At 48.1% G+C, this 20,888-nt stretch overlaps 1 protein-coding gene across 12 annotated transcripts in view; it reads left to right on the top strand.

Annotated features, from left to right (window-relative positions):
* Positions 1–20,888, top strand: part of TRAK1 (trafficking kinesin protein 1) — a 118,060-nt gene that overhangs the window by 11,719 nt on the left and 85,453 nt on the right. For all 12 annotated transcript variants that reach the window (XR_001179758.2, XR_001179759.2, XM_045089021.1 and 9 more), the window contains exon 2: positions 19,571–19,765. Coding sequence is in view for 9 of the 12 variants with exons in the window: in XM_004754232.3 (XP_004754289.1) it covers positions 19,571–19,765 (195 nt within the window). In the remaining 3 variants the exon portion in view is untranslated. The remainder of the gene's footprint in view (positions 1–19,570; positions 19,766–20,888) is intronic.

Here is a 20,888-nt window from a genome sequence, read left to right as displayed (position 1 = left end):
TGCTTAATTCCCATTGGGGTGAAGCTGCCTCCATGCGGCCCAGTTTAGTGGGAAATCTGCTAGAGACCTTGCCCTTCGTCCTCATCTCTTAGTTCACCGTCCACACTGCGTGATTTTGAATTCCAGGAGTGAGGAGTCAGGCTTTGGATCACCTGCTGGGGTGTGTCTTATGCAGACAGGGATCATTGCGTGTTTTGTGATTTGAGCCTTGAAGTTTCACAGGTGTCTGTCCTGGGAAACATGTGAACACACGTGTGGGGACACGTGGTCAGGCTGAGGCTCTGGGAAGGCCTGCAGGGCCCCAGCTTTTTTTTTTTTTTTTTAAAGATTTTTATTTATTTATTCGACAGAGAGAAATCACAAGTAGTCGGAGAGGCAGGCAGAGAGAGAGAGAGGGAAGCAGGCTCCCTACTGAGCAGAGAGCCCGATGCGGGACTCGATCCCAGGACCCTGAGATCATGACCTGAGCCGAAGGCAGCGGCTTAACCCACTGAGCCACCCAGGTGCCCCGGGCCCCAGCTTTTTAAACAGCAGTCATACCGGGGCCTGCCTCCGAGCTCTGGGCCAGTGGGCATCCCGTTGCCGGAGGACTAGCCTGGAGACCTTATGTTTTCAGTTTCTCTTTCCTCCCTTCTTTTTACTTCTCCCATCTTTGTCCCCACTTCCTCTGCCCTCCCTGTTCCCTTTCTCCTTTTCCCCCGCCCTTCCCTCCATATAAGAGAAATGGTTTCTTCTTTATTCTCTTTTAGAAATATTTATTTTTAGAGAGAGTGTGCGACGGCACTTGCTCGCATGTGGGGGTGGGAGCAGAGAGAAAGGGGGACAGAGAATCTCAAGCAGACTTCCCACTGAATGTGGAGCCCGACTCAGGGCTCGAGCCCTGGAATCAGGACCTGAACCGAAATCGAGAGTCAGACACTTAACCGATTGAGGCACCCCTCTTTTTTCTTTCTCTAAAAATTTTACACCAGGGGTGGATCTAGCTGGGCAGACTCTGGAAGCTGTGTCACATTCGACCAGAACTACTTTGGTAGAGACTGCAGGATACAGGCCCTGCTGGGTTAATGTTCTTCAGTGCTTTTCTAGCACAAGGTGGCCCGTTGTGTCCGGGTAACAGGCACCTTCTTCTGTTCCTGGACACATCCTGGGATAATGGAGGGGCTCCATTATGCTGATCTGGAACATGCTGGGGTTTGGCTACAAGAGGAAGATTAGGAAAGGTGTTTCCCAGCCATGCTGCTGAGCATGCTGGTGAGCGAACAGACAAGAGAGGGGACGACGGGTCCTTAACACCGTGTGTGCAGACAGTGTGTGGTCGGTCTAGAGAATTTTCAGATGGAGCTAAGTGGGAAGGGAGGACTGAGTGTGTGCATGTGAGCTCTGGAAGTCTTTAGGAGGGAACCTGACCACTGGGAGAAGGGAAGAAGGAGGGAGAGTGTGCAGAGACCGGCCACTCCTCCTGTGGGTGATGGCAAGCTGCTGGAAGGTGGTTTTACCCTGAGTTACTGCCCTGCAGAGAGGCTGTTTTAGACCTTACCTAGCCTATCTCATCCCCCACCCCTGCCACCCTAGCACTGTTTCAGAATAGATGATGGGGTTCTGGGCTTGGGCCCCTCCCAGCATGGGAGTTCTCAGCCTTCTAGAGCCACTATCCTCATGGTGCTTTCTGATTTCCCCTAGTGCTTCCGGGAGCCCAGGGACAAGGCAGGGCAAGGTGGACACTTGTTGTCATGCAGAATTGGGTGAAAGTACCATGGAGTGAGTGGGGTAGTTGAAGCAAGGGGCTGTGGGATTCAAGCTGGAGGGAAGGGCCCAAGAAAGGCAAAGTGGAGGGATCACAAGGTGGTGGTCTCCAGGTGGTGTAGTGGGAATAAATGAGGGGGAACTGTGAGGAGAGGGGGCTGGAGGGGCTGATCATGATCAGGGAGGGGGGCGTCTGAATTTCAGATTTCAGGTGGCCCAGACTCGGCTGGCAGAGGTGGAGCGTGCGGTCAGGGAGGGACTAGGGAGCGGACGTGTGAGTGTGAGCAGGGTGGCTTGAGTCTCAAGTGAGCCAGCGTAAGGGCAGGTGGAAGGAAATGAACCATCTGTGGCTGGAGGAGCCGGAGAATGCGGATACTAACTCTAGACCCCGAGTGGACCAGCTCAGAGCAAGACTCGAATCCTCATCTTGCAGGTCTTCCGCCCTCCTGGATTTTGATCTGTGTGCTGGAACACGTATGTGGGCCGCGCTGAACCTGCTCAGTGGGGGAGAACCTTCCTTCTTGCTTCTCAGTGGCTGGGAAGATGATGATAGGGCTAAGCCTGGGGCATGGTGACCCTGACATTCCTTCTCTTACAGGAATTCTGTTCTCCTTTTCAACCCAACTTGCCATGTTTCAGCTTATCTGATAAATATAATTGTACTTCTTTTTCTGTATCAAGAAAAACCTTGACAACAGTCCGTTCGGATGATCATAACTGCAGGCGTGAACTCCACTGCTCAGTGTCATTTCAGGTGTTTCTCCCTATTTATGTGGGGGTTTGTGGTGGTAAAAAATGGGAAGGGACAAGTCTGAGTTTGAGAAAAGGTAATGCGAGTCCCCTGCTGCCCAGTCTTCTTTTCCGGACCAGGAGGCTGGGAGGGGTGTTAGGCCCACCCAGGTGTGCACGCAGCACCATCTAGTGGGTGAGAGAAGCACCAGCAGCAGGAGTGACCGCTTAACCCAGAGGCACCTGTACCCTGGGGTTGGCAACTTCCGAAAGTGGTTGAAGGAAAGAGGAGGTTAATTGTCCAGAGAATCCCACAGGAAGGCAGATGGCTTCAGTTGTGTAGAACAAAACAAATCTCCCTCCATCCCTCCATGCCTTCCTCTGTCTTGTTCTTTCTACCTTTATTCTAATTGATCCCCATCTGCTGTTTGCTGGAGTTCATTCCAGAGACTGTTTTTTGCAATTTATGAGAAGAGGGAGGGTATTAGGAAAGCCAAGTGTGACGGTGTCTTTCCTGCTTAGGCTGCTGTTTAGGAGGTCCTGGTGGTGGTGTGATTTCAGTGCCTTGCGGGCAACTTTTTTCTTCCAGCTCTCAGTCATTATATGTTACGTCATTTCAAACTGAGTGTATATTAGTCAGGTTTTGCTGGGTGACACACCACTCCCAGATCCACAGTGGCTACTATAATGTTTATTCCTAGATTGTGGTCTTCAGTCACCTGAGGATGGCTCAGGCTTCAGTTCAGGTCTGCCCTCCTTAGCTCTCATTGGAGGATTTGGGCCGAAGGAGCCCCGGCTGTCTTTGGCCATTCATCCCCTTCTCCTGGCAGAGGACAAGGCTTACATGGACAGACTCAGCCAGCATATTCAGAGTCTCTGGCTGCACGTGCAGCAGAGTCTCTGGCTGGCATTCCAGACTGGCCGAGGCAAGTTCTGTGGCCCCACTCAGTCACAGAACTGCAGAGTGGTGTTTTGTTCACAGTGCACCAGAACCAAGGTAGATAGTGAAGGAAGAATTGTGAATAAGATGAACAGCCAGATTTTTAGAAGATCCTCGAATGGCTGAGGTCCTTCAGTGGCCTTCAGGAAGCCACAGGGAGTCCACGATCTCCCCAGTAGCTTAGAATATCGGTTGGCAGACCTTTCCCCTAAAGATCAGAGGGTAAAATTTCAAGCTTGTGGATCACATGACCTGTGTCGCAACGACTGGCCTCTGCTGTCATAGCTGAAAGCAGCCGCAGACAGTATCTCAAGGAATAGTTGTATAGCTGGGTTTCGGTAAAATCCTTATTTATGAAAACAGGCCAGGGTTGGATTTGACTGTGGATCGTGGTTGGTGGACTCCTGGTGCAGACGTTCAAGCCCTCATTTCTCTCTGGATGTCAGCCTAACAGTAAGAGAGGAATAGCCTTTGTTGGGAGGCTACTGGGGAGTCCAGTAATCCTCTACTCACCATGCAGCATGGTCAAGCTGTAAACTGGTTCTTTGTCAGTGAATTTTCTAGGCAGCCAAAGCTTCTTGTCTCTACATACGAAACCTCGTTTTGCTTAACCTGTTGTCCATGGAAATGTCTGGAAAGGGTATGAGAAGATCCTTGGTCTTTCCAAGAATGATAGGGAAGCGATTTAACCTTTCTGGTGGATTCCAATTTATCTTTCAGGAACAGTATTTTTGGTGAAGGACTTTGAGGTGGGCCTAAGTAAGGGTAGTAGGTGTGCTCACCGACCCTACTTCCCCATCTCTTGTGGTTACATTTTTATGTGTGTGGCCATTCCATTGAGATATAATTCACCCATTTAAAGTCTATAGTTTTATGGCCTCTAGTTTGTTCACAGGGTTGTGCAATTGTTACCACAAATCAATTTTAGAACAGTTTCATCACCCCCAAAAGAAACTCCAGACTCTTTAGCTGTCACCCCCAATCCACTCCCATTCACACACCTCCCTCCAGTGTGGCTGAATTTTTAAAAAAATTTTATTTATTTATCTTTTTCCAGTATTCCAAGATTCATTGTTTATGCACCACACCCAGTGTTCCATGAAATACGTGCCCTCCATTATACCCACCACCAGGCTCACCCAACACCCCCCTCCCCAAACCCTCAGTTTGTTTCTCAGAGCCCACAGTCTCTCATGGTTCATCTCCTTCTCTGATTTCCCCCAACTCCTTTCTCTTCTCCTTCTCCCAGTGTCCTCCGTGTTATTTCTTATACTCCACAACGAAGTGAAACCATATGATAATTGACTCTCTCTGCTTGACTTATTTCTTCCAGTCCCATCCATGTTGATAGAAAAGTTGGGTATTTATCATTTGATGGAGGCATAATACTCCATTGTATATATGCACCACATCTTTTTTATCCATTTTTCTGTTGAAGGGCGTCTTGGCTTTTTCCACAGTTTGGCAACTGTGGCCATTGCTGCTATGAACATTGGGGTACAGATGGCCCTTCTTTCCACTACATCTGTATCTTTGGGGTAAATAACCCAGTAGTCCAATTGCAGGGTTGTAGGGAAGCTCTGTTTTTAAGTTCTTAAGGAATCTCCACACTGTTCTCCAAAGTGGCTGCACCCACTTGTGTTCCCACCAACAGTGTAAGAGGGTTCCCCTTTCTCCACATCCTCTCCAATACACATTGTTTACTATCTTGTTATTTTTGGCTGTTCTAACTGGTGTAAGGTGGTATCTCAGTGTGGTTTTGATTTGAATCTCCCTGATGGCTAATGATGATGAACATTTTTTCATGTGTCTGTTAGCCATTTGTAGATCTTCTTTGGAGAAGTGTCTGTTCATGTCTTCTGACCATTTTTTGACGTGATTATCTGCCCCCCCCCTTTGAGTGTTGAGTTTGAGGAGTTCTTTATAGATCTTGGATATCCAGTGTGGCTGAATTTTTAATGAGCTTTTGGAGGGTCACCTCTTGGAATCTGCTACCCTGGTTTCTTGGCCCTAACAAGCTCAGCTCTGGCCTTGAAGAGCAAAGTGAGGAATCCTCTTCATCATCATCTTTTTCTTCTTCTTCTTCTTTTTTTTTTTTTTAAGAATTTATTTATTGGGACTCCTGGGTGGCTCAGTTGGTTAAGCAGCTGCCTTCGGCTCAGGTTATGATCCCAGCGTCCTGGGATCAAGTCCCATATCGGGCTTCTTGCTCGGCAGGGAGCCTGCTTCTCCCTCTGACTCCGCCTGCCATTCTGTCTGCCTGTGCTTGCTCTCTGCGCCGCCCCCCTCTGATAAATAAATAAAATCTTCAAAAAAAAAAAAGAATTTATTTATTTATCATGGGGGGAGGGAAAGAGAGAGAGAGAGAGAGAGGGAGGAAACGCACAAGCAGGGGAAGCTACAGGCAGGGGGAGAAGCAGGCTCCCGGCTGAGCAAGGAGCCAGATATGGGACTTGATCCCAGGACCTGGCACCATGTCCTGAGTTGAAGGCTAATGCTTAACCCACTGAGCCACCCAGGCATCCCCGGAGCCAGGAATCTTCTTGAGTGGTCATCATGCTCTGCAGGTGTACAACCAGTACTTTCACTGCCCCTGAGAACCTGGGCATCAGAACTACATCAGCTGAGGACATAGCTTTAACATTTGTCCTTTATCATACCTTTCTTTTTCTTCGCTTGTATTTTGCTTTGAAGGAGTCACCCTTTGTAATTTTATACTTGTTTTGAGACGTGGTTCAGGGAACGTGGAATCATTTCACACTCGGGTTTTATTGGTTTTACCTATTTTGCTGAACCGCTTATGGTTGGGTTATGGTAATGGTTTTGAGGATGAGTTTGTAGTCTTTTAATATCCAGATGATCTCACTTTATGTTTTGAAAAAGTGGTCATTGTTTGCCTCTAAACAGAATTTCCTGCCTAGGAAATCATTTAGATGAACAATAAAGTAGTGGACTGCATTCAATGGTCGAGACATGGTAGGCATTATGATTTTAAAAAATTGTGTTCTATTAATAAAATAAACTTGTCCTGATCTGGCATCTGACCGTTGATCTCAGTGTTTAACCTTGGACATGAATTGGCTTTCATCCCATTGTAAAAACTTAAACTTTGGGAAGGAGAGGACCTGGGGAGGATGTGGGCCTTGAACTCTGGAAGCTGCTCAGCAGTTTTTCAGGGCAGCAGCTTTTCAAAACTGTCTTGAAAGCTTTAGAGAGGCTAACCATAAAGACTGGGTATAGATGTTTCTGGGAAACAGAAAGCAAGCGTTAGTGTAAAAAGTTAATCTTTTTAAAACAGGAGACTGGATCTGAACCCACAAATTAAAGCAAACAGGAGTCAAGGGGGGAGAGGGAGATGGGTGAGGTGAAGTCTGATAAGCTGTCTTTTCTTTGCTATGGAGAAGCAGAAAAATAGACGTTTACCTCCTAGTAACTGAAAGATAACTGCCGAGCAGGGGCTTCACCTGGTAGGGTTTACATAGTGGTGGTAGTACTCCACCTTCTTATTACTGTTGTTTATTATCATTATAAAAAGTGCAGCTGGTGGGGCGCCTGGGTGGCTCAGTGGGTTAAAGCCTCTGCCTTCGGCTCAGGTCATGATCCCAGAGTCCTAGGATCGAGCCCCACATCGGGCTCTCTGTTCAGCAGGGAGCCTGTTTCCTCCTCTCTCTCTGCCTGCCTCTCTGCCTACTTGTGATCTCTGTCTGTCAAATAAATAAAATCTTAAAAAAAAAATACAGCTGAATCCCTACATTGCTCTCACACCCAGTAAAATCCACATGGCCCAAAGAGAATGAAGGTCAAGAAAGAAGCCAGAAAGGTGGTAGAAGGAAACATTTCTGGATCTTTTAATCATCTCGAGACGGGCAAGGCCATCCAAAAGCTGGATGCAGAGGCTAGAACTGTAAAGAAAAGGAGGGGTCATTGTGGCCATTTAAAAAATTAAGCCTGAGACGGGGATTCTTGCTGGAACTCGATGCTTCTGTTCCTGAAAAGCTCACATGTTCTTCGGAATCCCCAGCCAGAAATAACAGGAGTTGAGCGACTTTGTAGCCAGAACACAAAAAAGTACAAAGCACCCACGGTGCACGGAGAGATAATGTGAGACTGTGGGAACCGTTCAGGGCAAAGGCTGGGAGCCGTGTAGAGTTGGGGGCTCTGAGCCCTGCAGCTCTCATGGAGGTTGGCATAGGAGGAAGGGCAGCCTCTGCGAGGAACCCCCCTGAAAGGCTGGGCTGCACCTCCTGGGGGATGGAGCCCTACGTGCAGTGCTTACTTTAAACTTCTTTAAAAGAGTGCCGAAAGGACTCCTGCCTGTGCAGTATAAGAGGGCTTCCCTGCTTAACACCAACATAGGAGCTCCTGCTATAAAGTCCTATTGCAGCACACAAGGCTGTGTGGGAAAACCCAGGAAACACGAGTAGGGCTGCATGGCCAGTGGGGGGAAGGTGGGGCAGGTGGCAGGAACAGTTGCTCTGTATTTGATAGGGAATTAATATAAAGCTTCCTCTGTGTATAACAATATTAAAGAGAGATAAGCAAGAAAAAATACATACGAGCACCCTGTAAAAGCCAAAGGCCAATATGTTTGTGAAAAGAGGTTGGATATTATTAAGGAATAAAGGCCAACAGCCAGCAGGTGCATGGAAAGGTGCTCAGCATCAGCAGTCATCAGGGAAATGCAAACCAAAACCACAGTGAGGTATCACCCCTCCCTCCCCCAGCTATTAGAATGGCTCGTATGGAAAAGACAAGAGACAACACATGTTGGTGAGGATGTGGAGGAGAGGGGACCCTAGTGCACTGTTGTTGGGAATGTAAACAATACGTTGTTTCCACTTTTTGGCCCTGGGGAAGAGTGTTGCTGTGGATATGGCGTACAAGATTTAGTTTGAATACACACCTTCAGTCCTTTTGAGTATCAACCCAGGAGTGGAATTAATTGTAGGGTCATATGGTAATTCTGTGTTTAACTTACCGAGGAGTTGCCATACTGTTTTCTAGAAGGGACACCTTTGAGTATGACAGAGTGATACTAATACTTACACTGGGAGAACAGGCATGAACTGGGGCTGCCCTTGGGGAAGCCCAGACAAATGGGTGTCCTTGCTCAGCCTAGCCCCGCCATCTCCTCTCTTCCCTTCCCTCCTGGTGTTAGCCACCATCCAGATGGTGTGCTTGCTTCCCTCCCATGTTTTTCAACTTCTATTCCACGTCTATCCTTTCTTGTCCCTGAGGGGCCAAGGTCCCCAGGTTTCCAGTCTGAGAAAAGGAAATCCCTAATGCAGTGACCATCTTTCATTTCTTTTAAAAAATAAAATAGTGGTAAAATACACATAACATAAAACTTAACGTTTTAGCTATTTTTAAGTATACAGTTCTGTAGCATTAAGTACCTTCAGGGTACATCCATCTCCAGAACTTTGTCATTTTCCCCAGCGAGACTCTGTACCCTTTAAGTCCCCTGTACCCCTCCCTCCAGCCTTATGTCCCCATAGCCATCAATTCGACTTTCTGTTTCCATGCGTTTGCTACTCTAGGTTCCTCGTAGAAGAGGAAGCATGCAGTGTTTGCCGTTTTCTGACTGGTTCATTTCACCTCATCTGAGGTCTTCAAGGTTCATCCATGGTGTAGCTTGTGGCTGAGTGATAACCCCCTGTGTTTATAGACCACGTTTTGATGTCCATTCATTCATCTGTGACCACTTAGGTTGCTTCTGCCATTTAGCTGTTGTGATTGTGGGTATACAAATACCTTTTCGAGTCCCTGCAGTTGCTTCTGGACATATATCCAGATTGAGAATTTTTAAAAAAAGATTATTTATTTATTAGAGAGAGAGAGAGAGAGAAAGAGAGAGAGAAACAGAACGGGTGGTGGGAGGGTCTGAGGGAGAAGCAGCTTCTTCATTACACAGGGCGCCCTATGTGGGGCTCGATCCCAGGACCCTGGGATCGTGACCTGAGCCGTAGGCAGAAGCCTGACTGACTGAGCCACCCAGGTGCCCCCCAGATTTGGAATTGTTGGATCATAAGTCAGTTCTGTGTTTAACTCTGGAGGAAACCGGTTAGCCATGTTTCCATCCAATGCACTGTAAACATGCTTATGTATTTGGCATGCTAGATTTTTTTGGATTCCTTTCTTAGATTTGATCCTATAAGTGAGAGTACTGGCTTGAGGGTCATGACACATTTTTGGTTCTCCAAACATGCTGTCAAATTGTTTACTGCCAGTGTTGTTCCAGTTTATACCAGCTCCATCTGTCTAAACACTAATTCAGCTGGGAGCATTTTAATTGCAGTTATCACCCTGACCATGGCTATTTTTGTGTAAAATTACTTCCCCCCTGGTGATTTAGTAATTATAAAATGCACACTTTTAAGAGAAATGATCAAGGAAATTAGAAGACCAAAGTATTTTTTTGTGTTTCTCTCCCACTAAAACAAATTATTCTAAGAGGGAGGAACACTCCCGATTTTTGGTGTATGTGCAGGTTTAACCATGGGCTGAATTTATACACAGTACTTATTCCTTGCAAGATAAATTTCTGTACAGTTCAAGCTGTATGTCTCGGTATAAGAATCAATCCAGTCCGCAGTGTGACATCATTTGCTTTTGTCAATTTCTATGCAAAGCCCACTTGGGGGCGCTCTTTCAGAAAAGCTGGATTTGGTTTTGCCACTAGGGATCCCCCGTAGCAGGATCTACCTCCTTTGCTGTGCCTTGCCTCTTCTTGCCCTCTGTTCTTGCACAACACCCTGGCCTGTCGGGGTGTATGGTGCCACGGTCGGGTGCACAGGACCGCACTGTAGCGTCACGTCAGCAATTCTGCGTGTGAACATGGCCGTCTGGCCAATGGGCCGTCTCTGCTGCTGTGCTCCTGGTGGGGGTAGGTGTTCTCCAAGCTGGTGTTCGTGTGATTATGCGATAGCTGGGGAACTGACACCAGGTCTCCGTGGAGTCCACTCTGTGTCATTGTTTATCCTTTTTCTTAGGAAGACTTGCGTCTATGGTAGGTAGGGTCACAGCCATTGCTGAGAACTCCCCGTGTAGGTTTTCCTTCCTATAGTTGGCCTCTTCTTTCTGTGTCTATGAGGTTTTCTCTGTGTGGCCCTGCCCCTCCCGGGGATCACTTGTGCTGCTCCCAGCAAGGGAGTTGACCCTCAGTGGGGTGGGGCAGAATAGGAGGGGAGGGAGGACTGGGGCCTGTCCCTCTGGGGCTGGAACATGAGCTGAGGTGCCACGGGTGGACAGCAGGGCTTCATGTCTGGTCCACCTACAGCCCTGCACCTTGTGGGGCCTTTTCTCCTGTGTAAGGTGAAGGGGAGGGTGAGGACAGGCTCATGGGGAGCGCACACTGGTTCTCAGGAGGAGTCTGAGAAGGGTCTTGTGTGCACATAGGGTAGGGTGGAGTGTGGGCGAGATGGAGCCAGTGGAGGGACCTCCTCGCCCTTGTGTACTGTTTGAATATTGAGCCACATGTCTTACCAATTCATTTTATTTTAAAGAAACCAGATTCAGTTAATGAACACCACCAGGGGCTAGGTATCAACTCTCGGTGTGCAAGACCCCTTGGAGGGCTTGACATAAAAGCCAGTTCCTGGGTCACACCATCTAGATCCTGGTACAGGAGGTCTAGAGTAGAGCCTCAGGAACCATCTGAAGACCCTTCAGAGAGAAGCCTGCCTATTGGCAATGCCACCCTCACGTACGGTTCCTGGGAGGGCTCCTCAGCATGGATCAATAAAGGAAGGGAAGTGCTTTCTTGTACATTCCTTCCCTGGAGGATCCTTGCCAGGACCCACCAGACGAGGAGTGAGCTCTGTGTCAGTTAGGGTTGTGGGGAGATGGGATAGGTTGCGGGGTCCAGCTCAGCCCCTTGCTAGCGGAGTCAGTTGGGTTTCTCACATAATCTCTGAGACTTTGGTTTCCTCGTCTGTAAAATATGTTCTTAATTCTCCTCTTGCACTGCCTGCTGGTTCATGAGAGTAGATGAAATTCAGGAATAGGTACTATGTGCGTTGCATCATTCAGCAAACGTTTGTTGAGCGCTTACAGATTACCAAGGTAGGGTGTGGTATAAACAGCGGGGAAGACAGATCAGCATCCAAGATGTCCCTTTCTGAGGCCTCTCATGTGGTGGGCTGTGGAGCAGGGTGAGTACCTGCTCCACATCGGGTCTCTCGCTGGTTGCTCACAGACATTTGGCTACCACCTCAGCCTCTCTGAGTACAGTATTTTTTCCGTTATGTGAGGCAGTTGAGCCAGTAATTTTTAGCTCTAATGGTCCTTTTGCAGTTTGTGAAATTACAGCTTTTGTGATGTAGAATATGACTACTAACCCTGAGTTCCCTGAAGATGCTGAGGAGAAACTCTCAACCGTGTGACCCTATAGTAGGAATGTTCTAGAAAGACACGAGTTACAAAATACCATGTGTGTCTCCAGCACCAGGATGACCCCTGTGTAAGTCTTTGCATCTGTGCCCTTTCATCTTAGTAATGTCAAGAAAAACGAATTGTTTCTAAGTCTGTACAAGTGATTTGCAAGTGGCTGAGAAGGAGAAGGGTCGTGTCTTATGCAGTCTTTAAAACACTGCTGAGGGTTTTACTGTCTCTGCCAAGCATAGTGGTTGATTGGAGGCTTACCACCTCTCCAGAACCTCCTCAAGCATACGCCTGGGGTCACGTTCCTCAGCTACCACCCTTGTGCCTAAGTGGACACGTGTTGGGCAGAGAACTGGAATGGGTTGGGGTAGGGGAGGAAAAAGTAGAAGATAGACAGGCTTTCAGAATATGGCCAGTTTTGTTGAGTTCAGGTTCCTCTGCTTTTTCTTTGATTGTTACCTTTATCGTAGTCTAGAGCATTCTCCCGAGGCCCAGAGTGAGACACTAGCTTTGGAAATCCCTGAGCACAAACAGGAGGCACACGCATGTTTAATGTGGCTCTTGGGTGTTTACAGAATTCTAAGTGAGTGCCTGACATTAACAAAAATCAAGAGATCTCATGTTAAAATGCAGGTTCATCTCAGAAGGAATCAGCATGTCCGGGGCTGCGGGCGCTCCCTGGGTGGAGCAGGGTATGCTCTACACACAGCCCTTGGCCCAGCGCGGGTAGGGCTGGAATCGAGCTTTTCTGCAGCCGCACACCTTTGTTTTTTGCATGCAGAAACTGAGCTCCAGATGGACGAGATGGCAGTTGCTGGGGTGACTGGGAGAAGTTGGGGACAGAGCCAGGCTTGGGGTCCCCTCCCCTGAGTTCTCCAACAGCACTCCTCCTGGACCTGGCCCCCACGCACCTTCCGGCAGGTGGCAGTCTTGCTGCTGGCTTGCCTCCCAGTCTGTCTCTTCCCTGACTTGACCCCGTTCCCTTGTTCCCCTCTCTCCTGATTTAGCATTTCTTCTCAGGAAGGCCTCCTCTTTATCCAGCGCTGTCCCCTCTCTCCTTTTGTTCCTTCTCCTCCCCCTGTTGTTGCCCCAGGATCTCCTGGAGCCTGGGTTAGTGTTTGGGAGGCTTCTCCCCTCCATCTTTGCAGTTCCCCATTCTCCCGGGCCCAGAGCCCTCCAGCTTTGGTGTGCAGGCAGGGAGGCCCAGAGACCCCGAGGGAGACACCCCCACCCCATCTGGGGATGGCCACCACTCAGTGTGTAACTGCACAGTCCTGGATATGCTGATTTCTTCTGAGAGGCCAGGGATTTGTGTTTTTACATGAGCCTCCCTGATCTTTAAATGTCAGGCACTGATTTAGAGCTGCCGCCTCTGCTGTAAAACGTTAAGCATTATCTCAGGCACCTGGCAAGTTCCATGAAGCTGGCATTTCACCTGTGTATCAGAGGGGTCCCCTTCCAGCCCTTCTGTGGGAATGAGGGTCTACTCAAGGCAGGTGTCGAGTGGACATAGTGCCCCCATGTCCCCCGACCTTCAGCACCCTGTCTTACCTCCCAGCCAGTCCTAAATGTAGCCTTCATCCTTGGGTAGGAGGAACCTACTCCGAACCTTATGCCTTGGAGAAAACCTAGGAGGGATTATAGCCCTGAACTGTTGAGGAGACCCATTATGTTTTGCCCCCCAGAGTGGTGTGGTAAAAATAGGGGGCACTGGATCCGATCTGTGTTTGCTGAGTGATTGAGGGGACATTTTCTTCCCTGGTAGGACTTACCTCCAAAGTCCCCCATGCTGAATGAAAACTGCAGCAATGCCGGATGCCCGCAGGGGCCTGAAAACAATTGGCACTAGATGGCCCTGCCTCCCCCATGCTGAATGCTGGGCTTTGGTCCGTCCAGGATGCAAGTCTGACAGACAGCCCTGCCACCCACTGCTGGGTTTTTCCCCTTGCCCTTGTCCCCATTGTTTACCCAACACTCACTGAGCTCTTACAGTTTGTTGCCCAGCTGGACAAAGGCGGGAACTCAGTTCTTCCCCTGAGGGGCTCACAGCTAGTTGAGAAGGGGCTGTAGAAAACACTGATCACGTTGTAGTGAAATCATCAGTGTACTCTGTACCTAGCCACAGGACACAAGTCAAGGCAAGCTTGAAATACAAGGTGACATTTGAGTGGTATTTTGAGATGGGAGTTTGCTGGGCAGCGAAGGGCATTCTGGGCAACAAGGACAGCTGGTGTAAAAACCAACATTTGTGAAAAAGTATGCTTAGCAAATGGTGAGAAGTTGGCGTGGCTTAACTGAAGAGGTACTGGATAAAACAGCAGAGTCTGCACGTGATAAGAGAGGCTGTTTTTACGGACACAAGGCAATAGTGCCTTCCACAAGGTAGACCTGTCTTTCCCTCCTCAAAGTTCCAGGTGAAGGCTGGGCTCAACCAGATGGTCCCAGGCACCCAGGGTTGCTCTGGCCTTGCTCTTCTTTGTGTGGCTGAAGATCATTTCAGCTCCATCCCCTCTCTGCACGGACTGCTGGAGAACATGGCTTGGAAGCTCTCTTTATAGCTTGTGAACCAGGCATGGGGACTTACCTTGCTGCAAGGAAAGATGGGAAATGTAGTTTTTAGCCTGGTGGCCATGTGCCCAACCACACCTTGGGAACTCCATTACCAAAAGGAAGAGGCTGAAATTGGATATTGGGAAATCTCTCTTCCGACAACTTCTGTTTTAGGAAGGCGTGGGCCGAAACGTAGCTGGGAGGTTTTTAAAGCAGGGCGGTACCATGTTTTTAAAAAGCACCTTTCCTCAGATGGCCCTAGTAGCAGTGTGGCCAGCAACCTTGGGGCCGTTGTAGTAACTGGGGAAGGGGGAGATCCGCCCTGAGTGAGCCTGGCCTTCTGATGGTTTGACAGGCTGGATGTTGGTGGTTCCGGACTGTGTGGTTGCTGCACATCTCCCAAAAGCCAGGGACCTGTTGGGGTCTAAGTTCAGTCTACAGGCTGATACCCTTTATTTGAGGTTTATCTGAGAACGCATTTATATAACTTCTTAATAATGTGAGTTGGGGGCCGCCTGGGTAGCTTAGTTGGTTAAGCATCCAATTCTTTTTTTTGTTGTTAATTTAATTTAATTTTTCAGTGTTCCAAGATTCATTGTTTATGCACCACACCCAGTACTCCACGCAGTATGTGCCCTCCTTAGTACCCACTACCAGGCTCACCCATTTCCCCCCCACTTCCAAAACCCTCACTTTGTTTCTTGGTGTCCACAGTCTCTCATGCTTCATCTCCCCCCTCAGATTTCCCCCCTTTACTTTTCCTTTCCTTATCCTAATGTTCTCCATGTTATTCCTTATGCTCCACAAGTAAGTGAAACCATGTGATAACTGACTCTCTGCTTGATTTATTTCACTCAGCATAATCTCCTCTAGTCCCGTCCATGTTGATACAAAAGTTGGGTATTCATCCTTTCTGATGGCGGCATAACATATGGACCATATATTCTTTATCCCTTTGTCCATTGAAGGGCATCTTGGCTCTTTACACAGTTTGGCTATTGTGACATTGTTGCTATGAACATTGGGATACATATGGCCCTTCTTTTCACTACATGTGTGTCTTTGGTGTAAATACCCATCAGTGCAATAAGCATCCAGTTCTTGGTTTTGGCTCAGGTCACAGTCTTGGGGTCCTGAGATCAAGCCACATGTCATTGGGCTTTAGACTCAGCCGGGCGTCTGCTTCTCTCTCTCCCTCCCCCTTTGTACCCCCATGCCTGCCCATGTTCTCTCTCTCAGATAAATACATAAAATCTTTAAAAAATAATAATGTGAGTTGTGCTGTGCAGAAATGATGACAGTCAAGAGTATAAAGGGGTCTTTCCCTCCAGGCTGGGCTAACAAGTGTTCTTTGACCTTGTCAGCTTGAGTAAGCCCCAGGAGAGGGGGTAGGGCCATCCTTCTTGCGCCTCTGACCCTCCCTGGTTCTGTAGACAAGTTCCTTCACTTCTCCACTCCGCTTCCTGGGCTCTAAGGGAAAATCACTCTGATGCCTCCCTCATTGGTCAGTGTGCTTAACTGCACATCCCTGTCATGCTTATGAAGTCATCTCCCTGCTTAGAGCAAAAACTTCCTGATTGGAATATCCTGGGAGTTCCCCAGCATTTCTTGTGCACCCGCCTGGGAGGGACAGACTGCTGGTGGCGGAGGGAGGGGCACAGCTTTTGGTCAGACAGCTGAGGCTTCTCATGCAGGAGCTGCCACTTAGCTGCATGGCTTTGACCAACAAGATATACCACAGCCCCTGTGAATCTCTGCTTCCTCCTCTGTTGATCAGAGCAGATATTCTCTGTCCCAGGTTGATGGCAGGTTCAGAGAGTGCCCTGCACGCAGCTGGCTGGGGGCCTGCAACACTGCAGGCATTCCTGGAGAATTCTAGAAGGCTCTCCTGCTATGTGTACCCAGCCTCAGGCCTTGAGTTTGTCTTCTCCGTGGGGCAGATGTGGTGTTCCCCTCTTCACCCTGCCGCCAAGTTCAAGGAATGCTCCCTGGGTCTCTGCAGTTCTTCCCTGTGCTCTGATTCTCTGGACCTTCCAGGCGGCCGAAAACTTGCTATGTTTATATGGCTGGTCATGTTATGGCAAAATCAAATACACAGAATTATTTGTTTGTTTGTTTTTAAAGATTTTATTTATTTGAGAGAGAGAGAGAGCATGAGAGGGGAGAAGATCAGAGGGAGAAGGAGACTCCCCACAGAGCTGAGAGCCCTATGCGGGACTTGACCCTGGGACTCCAGGATCATGACCTGAGCCAAAGGCAGTTGCTTAACCAACTGAGCCATGCAGGCATCTGATTTTTTTGTTTTTTGTTTTTTGTTTTTTGTTTTTTTAAAAGAGGCATTTTGGCATAGTCTCACCTTTTGATACTTTATCTCGCCAGTCATCATGTGCTCTGAGGGAAACAACCTCTCCTGGACATCAAGACCTGCACTATAAATACGTTGACCTTCAGTCCTGGAAGTGTAGAAAGGCAGGTCAAGCCTCAGTCTGAGCAGCTGCCAACATGCTCAGAAGTGACCCGGTATTCTTAGAAGGGACTTCTGTTTTAGATAGTTGCCTTCCCTAGCACCCAGAGCAGTGACACCAGAAGACCCTACGCTGTTGGGGGGATGAGTCATGCAGGAATGTGTCGGTCCCCTGCCTGGTCTCCTCGGCATAGGCTGGCACTGGAGCCCATCTGTGTTCAGTTACAAGAGGCTGCCAGTCAGGTGTCAGCCTTCCTCGACCCTGTGTCCCCTCAGCTGCAAGGCAGCCATTTTTAAAACCATGAAGCCTCTCCCCAAGATGAGCTTTGTGAGAACTACTCTTCACTTGATTATGAGGGGTGGAAGTACTTGCTTAGTTACGCACCCTACTTGAGCCTCTTGAGTGGCATTTTGTTGTTGGCAGGAGGTGAGAAGTAGGAGACATCTGTCTTGAGCTTGGGCTGTTGGCACTGGCCTCAGGGAGGAGGCCCCTTCTGTTCGCGGCAGACCTTTGCTAAGTGGCAGAGCAGCTCTGGTCTGGTTTTCAGCTGGCTGAAATGCCAAGAGCGCTTGCAGTGACATTTCCCACACGAAGCCAAGAATCCGAGTGTTCGGATGTTGTCTCCCTCCAGTCCCTAAAGCTCCAAGGAAAATTCTACATGTCTTCACTTTGTACTTATTTTCTTCTCTTTCCTCAGTGCTTGAAAAACCATACTGACTTCCTGAGTTGAAATGTTCTGTGGTAAAGCTTTGCATAATGAACTGAGTAAGACAGGGTGGGGTGTGGGTCGGGTGGTAGGAGGTGGAGGGAGTCTGACAGGTGCTTTCTGAGGGCTCTTGCCTAGAGGGTGACACTGGGTCACCAAACGCTTCCTTGACCTGTGATTCTGTATATTTTTTGCCTGTCCTGTGGCCTTAAACAGGAAGGACAGAGTCTCCGGGATAGCCGTTGTTGTGGGCACAGGAGGCTCCATATTGTCCTCCAGTGTGAATGGCCCTGTAGCCATGCCGTGCTGCCACCTTTGCTTTGGTTCAGCCCCAAGAGCAGCAAAGGGAATGATCTTCCTTGCTCTGCTGGCCTTGGTTCCCCCGTGAATCTCAAGGCCCCGCCCCGGGCCCTTCCTGCTCCCTCCGCCTCCCCTTTCCAGCTTGCTTTGCTCCCACTCTTTGTGCCACTCATTTCCTTTGTGTTCAGGCTGGGCCTCTCTCCTTTCCTTTGATGCCACCTTCCATGTCCTAAGAATGACTCCTAAGAGTGATTGATCTCTTGTCAGCATCTCTTCCTTACTTCACCTTGACCTTGTGTGGTTTCGTGTAACTCCAGAGGATTTTCTCCTGCCCCTTCCTGCACTTTGGAGAGGGATGGGAGGCGGAGTCCCATGTTCTGCCCTCCACCTTGACCCAGGCCGCTGCCTCTGTTTACTACTTCAAGGCAAGAACATTGTGCAATAAACTTCTTAAGAATTGCTTTGATTGTAGTCTTTTTTTTTTTTTTTTAGATTTTTATTTATTTATTTGACAGAGAGAGATCACAAGTAGGCAGAGAGAGGGCAGCAGGCTCCCCACTGAGCAGAGAGCCCGATCTAGGAGGAAAGACCAAGGTAACTCTCTTGTCCAGCCGTGAGCACCATGGGTGCTCTGGTTTCTTTGTGGGGTCACAAGACCACCACTGCTCTCATCTGCCGTTTGCCGTCATGGGTCACGAATATTCTCTGCGAACTGGGCCAGTATGGTCACTGATGTCAGGATTAGTTGAGAGATAATCAAGAGATAATCAAGGCTCACCCATTAGCATTTATTTAATTCATTCTTCCTCACGGTAGAGAAGTTGAGGAAGACTGGTCTTGTCCTGGGTATACTGGCTGTGTTGTTGTGTTTACTGTTTAATTATAAGGCCTCTTTAATGGGCTTTGTAGGAATCGAAGGACCTTCACAGGCATTGCGGTACACCCCTTGAGCACAGTCTGGGCCAGGACCTAGGAGGGGTACAGGTGGTGGATTGAGAAAAACCAGTGGTGGAAATTGGCCATCTCCCAGGGGACAGATTGGATACTAAAATATCCAGAAGACAGAACCTAGCAGAATATCTAACAAAACACTGTAGGAATATGGAAGGGAGGAGAGAGGTTAATTCTTCTTGAAGTGTTCAAAACACCAACATATCCGGGAAGATCTAGCCTCTGCCTCAAAGGAGGGGCACCTGTTGCTTTAATGGTTGGAAGCCCCACAAGAACACAAGCATTGCAAAAGCAGGACCATGACAGTTGTGTAGACTGGTGCATCTCCTGTGTCTCTGAGACTCAGGGTATATTAGGATGGATGAATGGAAAAAATACAGGTGGATGAACAGTTGAGTGAATTAAATGAAGGCAAAAATCCCAGATGGGGGATGGTTTGAGTGGTAAGAGTAGCAGGCAGCAGTTAGACATATTGGTGAAACTGTAGCAGGTTTGGCTTACAGGTAGAGTGTTTGAATGAGAATGATCCGAGAAAGGGTCGGGACCCAGAAAGCCTAAGAGTTGTGGCTTCACTTTGAAGAAAGTGAGCTGCTAAAAACAGTATAGGAACTGTCTCAGGTAGGTCTTGTACATTTTGAGAGTGGAATTTAAATTGGAAGAAGGCCCCTGAGGTGGCCAAATCTGGCCTCACCCTGCTTTGGGTAAGTAGGCAAAGACACCTGTTGGGGCCATGATGCTGGTGGTTAGCAGCCGCAAGGCCAGAGCCAGATTTGGGCTCTCATTTACCTGTCTTTTTCTCTGTAGACGTGTGCAACAGCACCGATCTTCCGGAAGTCGAGATCATCAGCCTGCTGGAGGAGCAGCTGCCCCATTATAAGTTAAGAGCCGACACCATCTACGGTTATGACCACGACGACTGGCTCCATACACCCCTCATTTCTCCAGATGCCAACATTGACCTCACAACCGAGCAAATCGAAGAGACGCTGAAATACTTCCGTGAGTAGTTCCCTTTCTTTTTTTTTTTTTTTTCCTTTTTTGAGTAGTTCCCTTTCATCTGGTGACAGCACTGTGATGGCCGGTGTCCTTAGCCATGGCCCCACATGGGACCTCATGCTGGTTAGCAGGTCTTATGGCTTGCTGTTTGTGGTAGGGTGTGCTGAGCAATGTGGCTCTAGGGTTTAGCCACACACAAGGCCTTGATATTGAGTGTTCTGAGTAGAAATTTTAGGGTGGTGGGGACCAGGTACGAATTTTCATTTGAACCAGTTTTCTCTTAACTGTACAGAAGAATTTGAAAATACTCCCATTTCCCGCCTTTTACCAAAATACCATGTGAGTCCGTGGAAACTCTCCCTGGGAAGGAGTTTGCATTTAAACTAAAGTCACTGGGAACATCTTGGCTACGTAGCATTATTTATATGATATAGCAAGACATGTATACCAAGGTTGAGCATTATCTTTCTTTTTTTTAATTTTTAAATTGGGGTATAATTGACATATAACATTATATTAATTTCAGGTGTACAACACAATTTTGTACACAACACAATATTGTACAACAATATTTGTCTACACTGCAAAATGAATGAATGAATCTTTGTCTTGTTAACATCTGTCCCCATACATAGTTAGAAAAAAAATTTTTTTTTTTCATAGTGAGAACTTTTAAGATCTACTCTCTTAGCAATTTCAAACATGCAATACAGTATTATTACTGTGGTCATCATGCTGTGCATTACATTCCCGTGACATATTTATTTTATAAATATATTATAACTGGAGGTTGTTTTTTTGTTTTTTGTTTTTAAGATTTTATTTATTTGACAGAGATCACAAGTAGGCAGAGAGGCAGGCAGAGAGAGAGAGAGAGAGAGTGGGGGGAAGCAGGCTCCCTGCTGAGCAGAGAGCCTGGATGTGGGGCTCCATCCCGGGACGCCGGGATCATGACCTGAGCTGAAGGCAGAGGCTTAACCCACTGAGCCACCCAGGCGCCCCTGGAAGTTTTTTTTTTTTTTTTTAGAAGATTTTATTTATTTATTTGACAGCCAGAGATCACAAGTAGGCAGAGCAGCAGGCAGAGAGGGGGAAGCAGGCTCCCCGCAGAGCAGAGACCCCAATA

Source organism: Mustela putorius, unplaced genomic scaffold (genome assembly GCF_011764305.1).
Source record: "Mustela putorius furo isolate JIRA1106 unplaced genomic scaffold, ASM1176430v1.1 tig00003834_pilon_pilon_pilon, whole genome shotgun sequence".
NCBI classification, from domain to species: Eukaryota; Metazoa; Chordata; class Mammalia; order Carnivora; family Mustelidae; genus Mustela; species Mustela putorius.
This window is presented reverse-complemented; position numbering and strand designations above follow the sequence as displayed.